The sequence below is a fragment of the Leptidea sinapis genome, chromosome 1, assembly GCF_905404315.1.
Source record: "Leptidea sinapis chromosome 1, ilLepSina1.1, whole genome shotgun sequence".
Classification (NCBI taxonomy): domain Eukaryota; kingdom Metazoa; phylum Arthropoda; class Insecta; order Lepidoptera; family Pieridae; genus Leptidea; species Leptidea sinapis.
In genome coordinates this window covers 5682469-5693120 of record NC_066265.1, presented here as the reverse complement: position 1 = coordinate 5693120, position 10652 = coordinate 5682469, and the positions used below count along the sequence as shown (strand labels likewise).

General features: G+C 32.2%; 1 protein-coding gene and 1 long non-coding RNA gene across 3 annotated transcripts in view; both read left to right on the top strand.

Annotated features, from left to right (window-relative positions):
• Positions 1-1921: 1921 nt before the first annotated feature.
• LOC126969105 (uncharacterized) lies at positions 1922-3554 on the top strand. Of its 2 annotated transcripts, XR_007730348.1 has the most exons (3): positions 2055-2280; positions 2859-3126; positions 3210-3554. It is a non-coding gene; the product is annotated as an uncharacterized LOC126969105 (long non-coding RNA). The 2 variants fall into 2 exon arrangements; XR_007730347.1 differs by lacking the exon at positions 2859-3126 and having other exon boundaries at positions 1922-2280.
• Positions 3555-6995: 3441 nt separating this feature from the next.
• Positions 6996-10652, top strand: part of LOC126968616 (E3 ubiquitin-protein ligase MARCHF6) — a 28239-nt gene continuing 24582 nt past the window's right edge. The window contains exons 1-2 of the mRNA XM_050813640.1: positions 6996-8284; positions 9343-9594. Coding sequence (XP_050669597.1) covers positions 7226-8284; positions 9343-9594 — 1311 coding nt within the window. The 5' untranslated portion in view covers positions 6996-7225. The remainder of the gene's footprint in view (positions 8285-9342; positions 9595-10652) is intronic.

Below are 10652 nucleotides of genomic sequence, written 5' to 3'. Positions count from 1 at the left end.
TATCTACAAATTCACAACGTACGTATCTACAAATTACAATGTATTTACAGTACTACATATAAATTTATACAAGGACATATAAGTTGATGTGTCCTTTAATAGATCTATTACTGAGAGCGGGATTATATTGGGTGCACCATATATTTCCAGTAGCTCATCCATCAGCACAAGGCGCTGTGTGCCAAAGGACGAACAATCAAAAAAGATGTGATCCAGAGACTGATCTTGTTGCTTATTACAATGGTCACAAAAAGGAGAGGAGACAATGTTTTTGCGATAAAGATGAAAATTCAATCGATAGTGACCAATACGCATTCGTGTTATTGTAGTATAGAACTTTCTGTGAGCGTAATTTTTAAACTTACAAAACCAGGGTGTGCTATTAACGGGATTATCTAACAAAGTATACGAATGAGCCTTATTTTTAACTTCTGTACAATTATACCAATATCTTCCCCAAAGAAGAGTCATACGCTGTTTTAGATTACTTATTATATCTGTATATGGTATGTTAATGTCTAGATCTTTGCAATCAGGATATAGGGATAGATCGGATATATTAACGATAGTTCTAGCTAGAAAATCAGCGCTTTAGTTTCCTGCTACTCCTATATGGGACGGAACCCTAACGAAATCCACTTTAATATCGATTAAACATAGTTCGAACGACAATTCCTTTATAGCAATTAGATGAGGTAATTGTTGTTAGCACTCATTTTGTTGTTTGACAAACTTTTTAACACACTCATACTATCACTAACTATTACCCACTTCTTATTTAGTTGATTTTGTTTCTTAATATGCTTTAAAGCAAAAAGAATAGCGACGGCTTCAGCAGTAAAAATACTGGCATATCTATTAATCTTAAAGCCAATACCCTTCCTAATTTCAGGAAGGTAGATTGCAAAAGAAACACTATTATTGTTTTATGCGCCATCCGTATAAACAAATTTACAATTAGACCATTCTGACAATAATACATGAACCTCCTCTTTTGAAGTTAAATTTGGATCTATTACAACATTAATTGCAGAATATTTACATCGAAAAGAACCTGCATGGCAGGGAAGTATATCATTATTCCGATGAATATTTAAATCTTGGAGAAATTGAAAAAAGGAAGAAAAAATCTTGCAAGATAAACAACTGTCTCTGAAATGAAGACGATTGATAAGCAATAAGATTCTTAAGAAGATTGTTCGTCGGCAAGCTATAGAGCTTTAAAATAAATCTTTCTTTAAGATAACTAAATCTAATACACAAAGTAGGAAGGTTAGCCTCGATTTGCATAGCAGCTATTGGGCTAGTTTTAAGTGCACCCAATATTGTACGCATACATTTATTTTATATTTTATCCAGACTATTAACAATTTTGCTGTTTGCGGCGAAACAATGAAAGCCATATTCAAAATGACTACGAATAAGCGATTTATAGAAAATTAACAATATTTTAGGGTCCGCTCCCCACGACGTTGCACACAAAGATTTTAATACATAATAAGCTTTATTCGCTTTAATTATAACACTATCTGTATATTTTTTCCAAGAAAGTTTTGGAGTGAATGTTACACCTAGAAATTTTATATCACATGAAATAGGCAGTGGAATGCCATTGTATAAAATGGGAGGCAATATGATGCGTTTACGACCAATCACAAAGACTTTTGATTTGGTTGGATTTACATTTAAATTAAGATAAGAAAAGTATTGATATAAATTTACAAGTGCTTCATTAATAGTAGCGGCTAAATTAATCAGATCAACTCCCGATACATAGACGACTAAGTCATCTGCATACTGTAGGTTTACTATATTTGGCCCCAAAATAAGGTTCAATGGTCTTATGTACATAATAAAAATTAAAGGAGACAATATTCCCCTGACAAACACCTAGAGAAGAAAATCGTGGTCCATACAAATGTTTATTAAATTTTACATATACTTTTCTGTCAGTCAAAAAGGATTGCATCCAATTTATTATTTTACCTGGTATCCCTAACATTGATAACTCGTCACAAAGCACGGCAATATTTACACTATTGAAGGCACCTGAGATGTCAAAAAATAAAGACAAAAGATACTGATTACTTGCTAAACATTGATGCGCATCAAGCTGTAACTGCGCTATACTCTCCCTAGAAGACCGACCTTTGCGAAAACCAAACTGATTATTAGGCAAAAGACAATTTTGTTCTATAAAGAACTCGAGACGTTGTTTTAGAAGCTGCTCAAATATCTTCCCAACACAAGACGTGAGAGCTATAGGTCTATAAGAGTCAGGTAACATTTTATTTTTGTCTGGCTTTAAAACTGGGATTAAACAGTCTGTTTTCCATTCTGCAGGAATAGTATTCTCCTTCCATAGGCGATTAAGAATATTTAAAAAGATGTTGAGAACAGTCTCAACATCTTTTTAATTAAGCAATTGGGCAATTAAGTTTTTTTGAGTAAAATATATGGAATGGTATCAAGACCGAAAGATGTATCTCTTCTAGTAAATAAAGCGGATTTTAGTTCTTGTAAAGAAAAAGGCTCTATCAAATATTTATTACTATCATTAACAACATTTACATAGTTTGTTAACTCATTTAATACAAAGTCAGAAGTATACTTTTGTAGAAAATCTGGAATCCAACTATCATTCAACACACTGTCAGGAATGTAAGTTTTGTTAAATTTGCGCATGTATTTCCAAATCGAAGACAAAGGAGTACAGCGATTAAATGAATTGCACAAGCCTATCCAGCTATTTCTTCTTTCACTTTTTAAGATAAATTTTTTTAAAGTCCGCAATCTCTTAAACTCCACATAATTTTCATCAGTGGAGTTGTTTTTAAAATTAATGTAACCATTTTTAGCATTTAAAACTGCTTCTGTACACTTCTGATTCCACCAAGGCAACCAAGGATATTTAAAAGATTTTTGTGAACAAGAACTAGTAACATTATTACTATTAGAACTTTTGGAAAACAGACAGCTAGGGATTGACTGCTTGGCAGCAGAAAGTAAAATATTACAAAAGGAATTAAAAGCATCTATTGAAGATAAAGTGTCAAATTTAACATCATCCAAATAAGAAACAACTAAGTTACTATACATATTCCAATTCACCTGCTTATAATTTGGGTGAGTGGGCAAATGTAGATTATTACATAATGTGTTTTGCAAACTACTACTATCACTACTTACTGCCATTTTTATTATTACAGGGAGATGATAACTACTGCCCAGAGGACTGTCAATAACTGACCAGTCACATAAAAGAGCCAATGATGGAGTTACCAAAGTCAAGTCAAGAGCATTAGGACGCCAAGATGGAGATCCTATTGTGGTAGCTTGACCATTATTCAGAATAACAAGACCATTCTCATCTATAACCTCTAAAACATCTTTACCTCGACGCAATGTATCAACACATCCCCACAACATGTGATGAGCATTGAAATCACCTGCAAATATCATTGGCTCTGGAATGGACTTAATTAAACTGTTTAAATTGTTTTTATTAAATGGAGGATTTGAATTGGAAGGACTGTAAAAACTCACAATACTCAGTTCTTTGTTATTAATTTTAATTTTAATGCAAACATTTTGTAGAGCACTATCAAAATATGTATGTTAGAAAATGTGATATTATTATGAATAAAAATTGCTACACCATTGTGTTTATTACCACAATCATTCCTTATTGTGTTATATCCTTTTATTAAAAAATACTGATGTGGTTTTAACCAAGTTTCCGAAATTATAGCAATATGGATATGATTTTCATATAAAAACCTTGGCAATCTTCCCCATGGCGATGGGGAAGCGCACTTAACAATTTATATATACAAAAATCGAATATTTATAACCAGGATAAACAATTTACAAGTACGAAAAACATTTTTTTTTGTATAAGCGCGCCTTCCTTCGTTCACTCGTTCCCGCCAAAAAAATGACACTTTGTTGTGCCAGTATGACGTACGCAACACAGAGTACCTTTGTATATACTAGCAAAGAGTATGTAAATACATAATAAAAAGAGGCGGAACTGCATGAGTAAAAATTTAAATTTAGTTATGTATAAAACGTGCAGTGATTAGACATTAGTTGGAAATAGTAGTAATTACAGTATGGCGACGAAGTATAATCCGGCTAAGTTTAAAGCGAACAGTTGCTTAAAGCGTATTGGATTTCGGCTTAGAATATATTCTAGTGATTTCGGCTATCTCCATTCTTTACAAGATTATAGCCGTTATCTGTCAATCTATCAATTACTGCACGTTTCATATAATCGTTGCTTTTTCTAGAGTTTCGCTATGCTGTTTAACATGATTAATAGCTAAGAGTAATAAAGACTCAATTGATAAAATGGGAGAGACATATTACCGCCATCTGTTAGCGTGTTTTGATAACTTTTTAACGCTATATCCAAAGAGAATTTAAACACTACGTTCACTATTTATTCACTACGTTGGCTACATCTACACATACCTATATCTACTTTATAATTATGTGAACTACTTATCGTTAATGCTATGGTTAATATAATAATAAAAAAAAACAAAATAATTTTCTTGTAATGTAATATTCTTCTTATGAGTAAAAATTAGTAGCTACTCATGAAAATAATATTTTGTTGCCGCGTCGAAAATTATTATTAGATTATTCCGAGATATATTGAAAGAGTCACATCTGTCATCTTGCATCTCGAAATAGAAGTCATATTCTTATTTATTGACACTCACGAAAATACCTCGAAAACAATGATTGCCCCGTCCAGACATCTGCGTTAGATGACTATGGGACTTTTTTAAAACTGTGTTAGAAGTGAAACAGACGCATCAACGGACAAAGTTTTAATATTTAAAAGTTTTCCGCCAATATTTCAAATAAAATATTTTAAAGCAAAATAAAAAAATAAAAAAATGAAACTACGGTAAAAGTGAAACTTTTTTTGAGTAATGACACTACACGGTCAGCTGCTGCGACATATAGGCGCCGCCCAACCGTCACGCGACATGCAACACACAGAGGAAAAAGTTTGAGACGATGTAATAAAAGTTTCACTTTAAAAAATGTATTTCAATAAATATATTTCAAAAAACACTTCCTTTTTATTGAAGTAGGCGTTATTTTGCGGATAGGCTCACAACATTTGGATAATTATGGAATTATCCAAACGTTGTGAGTTTTCTTGAGTATTAATTCTGCCAATATTGATCTTCAAACAATTCGACACGTGTTTCCTTCTACACGAGGCATCCTCAGGAGCTGTCGACTCGCCAAACTCTGTCACGAGACTGGGCGCCTACTCCTAAATTCTATATTATAGATATATCGTGGCATTAGTCGTGTCGAATCCTACTCTTAGTTACATCGTATTCAAAGTCGAATCGACGATTGAACGAACGAAATTTTTTTCGATAATATCGGCCCTAACCCTACTCTTAGTTGAAAATGTCAGAGACGAGTATTCGAATTTGACAAATAATCAAACTTCACTTTTACGATAATCTCAACGACACCGTCTAGGTTGTCGTTGCTATTATCGTTTCAAGTTATATAGATATATTTGCCATACAATATACATACTTAATAAATATTATTAATATAATTATATGTGATTTACTATTCAACAGGATTGTTTTACTACCAATTAATTTAAGTCATTTTGTTGATCGTTTATGCGTGGAAAGTATGAGAAGGGTTGAGTTACTTTTTATTGACATTTTGTTATCCGCACGTTTTGTCTTATTTATTCAATTTTAGATGGTCATATTATATTCATTACATAATATTTGAATATTTACATTTTGTGTAAATGATGGAAATTGATGGTGCAGAGTCTGGCATGGTCCTTAACGCCTAAATTATGTTTTGACTGTTGACACTCAGCGACATAGCACAGATAATATTTAGTTTTTCAAGATTTACGCATAATTCATTCACTCTAACATCGTAAAAAAAATCAAAATATTAGTCTTTGGTTACGATGTTGATATATAAACGATATGGAATACGAACAATTATTAGAGTAGGATAGGTGCGATATATTCGGAGTATTATCGTATCGTTCCGAATATACCGTTGTCGATTTTTTGCGAGTAGACCTCCTGAATTACCACTCTATGGATAGTACAAATCACAATAGTAATTTTAACTTTTTCATCAGTCTATTGATAGCCTGATGAAAGAGTCCGCTATGTGCACAGTTTAATGTCAGTCCCACAAGGACATCGTGACAAATTCCCGAAAGAACTTGATGAAATATACCAAATCGCGGTTTCTAACGGCTATACATAATACAAAATTATAAGTGAATAAATTACTTAAAAATAAACAAAAGCAATGAATGAATTCAGAACTTTATGGCGTCCCACCACAAACAAATAACAATGTGGGTAGATTGACATATATTGATCCGATATTAGTAAAAATAACTAAGCTATTCAAGAAAAACAAGATTAAAGTGTCCTTCGGAATAAATCATATTATCAATCAAATATGTTATGGTAAAGATCGATTAAATAATTCCAAAAATCCGTAGTTTATAAGTTGTGACACTTGTAATGGGGTTTATGTAGGTCGAAATTTCGAAATTAGATTAAAAGAACATACAGCATTTAGGAATAATCATCCCGACAAATAACACTTCGCAAAACTTTTGATAATCATAAGAGTCATTTTCTTGACCTACATGAATAATGTGATTTTGATTTTATTATAAAACTTTTTAAAGGACGCAGTGGCAAATTATTTTTTTCATTCCCGAAAGCTGTCATAAAAAGTATACACACACGTCATCCTTCTATTAATACCATATCCACGGTTTCTTTATCATTGAAGTAGAATCAGTAATCACAACGAACGTAGTGTTTAAATTATCTTTGATCAATGGCTGTATGGGCTTTTGACCCCTTTGCCTGTCCAGATGGACGAACAGAACCAAAAAAAAAAAATCTCTTTGATCACAATCAGTAATCACTAATCAGCGTTGAGCGTAAATAGAATTAGAATTTAGATGTAATCCGTCAGTAGCGACGAAAAGTGAATTATGTTTTTGTGGAGTGAAATGTGAATTTTACTGTTGTGATAAAATATTCCACATTAATGCAATAATTGCTTAGTAATTTTGTTTATCATTCAATACAGGGGAAATTTTCCAGAGGATTTTTACTTAGGAATGCTTTGCAATAAAAGTATTATTGGAGCGAGAACCTGCTAAACTGGATTGCGAACAATGATGGACTCTGACTTGTCCGGTGCGGATTTCTGTCGTTTCTGTAGATCAGAGGCTTCGTCCGACCGGCCTTTATTCCATCCATGTATATGCACGGGTTCTATAAAATGGATCCACCAAGAGTGTTTAGTACAGTGGATGAGGTATTCTCGTAAGGAAATATGTGAATTATGTGGTCACCGTTTTTCATTTATGCCAATCTATTCGCCGGATATGCCGAGAAGGCTTCCTATTAAGGATGTTGTGAGTGGCTTGCTGACATCGGTCGCTACGGCGGTAAAGGATTGGTTGCATTACACTCTTGTTGCCATCGCCTGGCTTGGAATTGTTCCACTGACTGCGTGTCGAACTTACCGCAGTTTATTTTCTGGTTCACTAGACCCTGTTATATCACTCCCATTCGATATAGTATCTGCGGAAAACTTAGCGAAGGATGTCTTCTCAGGATGTTTTGTAGTAACTTGTACATTATTCTCTTTTATTGGATTAGTTTGGCTCAGAGAGCAGATTATGCATGGTGGTGGTCCTGACTGGATGGAGAGAGAAAATCTGCCTGCACCACCACCTGAAGAACCACTGCCAGATAATAATAATGAAAATGTGATTGTTAATGAGCCTCCAATGGAGGAAGGAGTTCCAAGAGAGGAGCCAAATGGAGAAGTTGTAGAGGACCCCTTAGTTGGTGATGAAGTGAATTGGAATCCCATGGATTGGGACCGTGCAGCAGCGGAAGAATTAACTTGGGCAAGATTACTGGGCTTAGATGGTTCAATGGTTTTTTTAGAACATGTGTTTTGGGTTGTTTCATTAAATACTATATTCATAGTTGGATTTGGGTTCTTTCCCTACCAAATTGGGCATATAGGAGCTGCTATTGCAGGAATGGTTTCTGAAGGGCCATTTGCTGGGCCTCTAAAGTCATTGGCGGGTTATGTTATTGTTGCTGCATTATTGTCATTATTACATTCAATGGCTTCTCTTTTACGATTTAGAACTGCAAAGAGGACTCTTGGTTTTTGCTATCTGGTTATGAAAGTGGCTCTTCTCTCTGTTGTTGAGGTGAGTTCTTGTGTTCAATATAGGAAATAACAGCATCAAATAACATATTAAGTTATGTTTATCTAAATTTATATTAGTTCCAATATTTATGGGTAATAAAGGTTTTAATTTAGTTTAGCACATGGCTATAATTACCAAAAACAGTAGGAAAAATACTTAGCTTTTAAGTGTTAATATCAGGACCAATTATGCCATATATATCTACACAGTAATAATAACTAATAACTTTGTTAATTTGTTAATGATTTGTATTTGGTTAAATATTTAAGTTCAAAGTTGAATATGTTACAATGGCATATTAAATTAAAAATATATTATGCAGTAGTATAATTATGTTTATCTAATTATTAATTTAATCTAAAAAGGCTACTATTTACATAATTATGATTACCAACAATACATTATGTTTATAATAATTGTTTAAGAAGTTTGTGATAATTATTCTTGATACAAATAGATCAATAAAGGTATTTTACAAATCTGTATTTAACAAGCATATTATAATATCAGTTTAGAATTAACAATTAATAAATAAGAGGCAAATTTATATGTATTTATAACAGCATAACGGCTGCAACACATAATGTCGGTATTTACCCCGATTTATTTGATGGTACACTGTACAGTAGACACTCAATTAACTGGACTAATTGTTCTCGTTATCGAAAATGCGAAAAACTAAATGTATGAAGAAAAGCATATTTTCTGCATATTATGTAGTACATAAAGTTAATATTATGTAAACAAATATGTTTTTATAATATAAACAAAAAATCAATGTTTATTAAAATTATTAAGAGATAAATATATTTTCCAATCTATGAGGTATGCATTTACATATTTTCTTAGATTAAATTATGTAATTGTTCCAAATAAAGATATACTTACTTACTTACTAATTGTCATTTGACGTAAGCCATTTTTTCTATTCATTGCAGAATGAATGAAATCGTTTCAGCTGTAGTAAACTGACAGTATCACACTTAATACAATTCAAGCTTATTACTAAGTTTATGAAACGATATCAGCTTTCATTCAATTTAAGCAATTGTTTACAGATCGGTGTCATTCCTCTTGTTTGCGGTTGGTGGTTAGATCTTTGCTCCCTGTCAATGTTTGATGCAACACTGAAAGACAGAGAGGCAAGTCTCCATGCAGCACCATGGACCCTCATGTTCATTCACTGGCTGGTCGGAATGGTCTATGTCTATTACTTTGCCTCATTTATATTGCTGTTAAGAGAAGTGCTAAGACCTGGTGTTTTGTGGTTCCTGAAAAATCTTAATGATCCTGATTTTAGCCCGGTGCAGGTAACTTTTGCCTTTATACAAAACCTTATGTTAGGGGCTATCTATAAATAAGATAAGGGGGTCCAAAAGGTTAAGGGGGGATAATTTGTTGCACAAGTTATGTGACAGAAAATTAAATCTGATATAGTTATCTAAGTATTTAACATGAATTTTTAACTATTAATGAAAAATTTAATTAAATGCAATTATAACTATACATGAGGCGTGCACTCCAGCGTTGCTATCCAGTAGGTTACTCCTGAGTGTTCACCAGCGAGCAGTGATGCACGCGTTGCTTTGTTCGTCACCTAATTCTGCAGTGTGACTGAAATTTTAAAAATGAAGAAATATAAAATAAAAACAAAACATAGTAAAGTTCATTGATTCCAAAATAATATTTTTTAAGATTCCTAAAGACACTGAACGGTAATCTATTTTATAGTGATTATTATTATTATGAAGTTACTAAAGAAATTATCTTTTAGTAAATTTTTTAATTTATGAAAAACAATAATACCATCTTACTGCTGTTAATTTTTATTGTGGTTTGTATTTTCAATCTGAAAAGACTCAATTATATATTATGGTTTCTTTTTAACAAATTTTTTTTTGTACAAATATACGAATCACTAGGTGAAAATATAATATGTAAATAAGGAATTCTGTACATACCTAAGTTTATTTTATGCAAATATCCGTATAAGCTGAATTAATCGCTTTTGTTTGTGGTTATTTAATATATTCAATGTTCAAGTCAGTCACTGTTCAATTAATTAATTTGAAATTTAAATTAATCTTAAGTAACATTGAAGTGCAAATATTACTCAAATCTGTATTACAACTAAAGGATTAAAGCTGTTCTTTACCTTTCTTAATTTTTTAGAAATATATAATAAAACTAAATATATGTAAAAATGGCCAGCTAAATAATTATACTCATAATAATAAGCGATATTATTAGTGAGGAAAAACATTTAATAAGATTTCCTGTCATTTTGAGATAAAATAATAATTTTCATTGATGAAATATTTTTTAACAATGCATCCATAGTCTTTTCGTCGATATATATATACATATA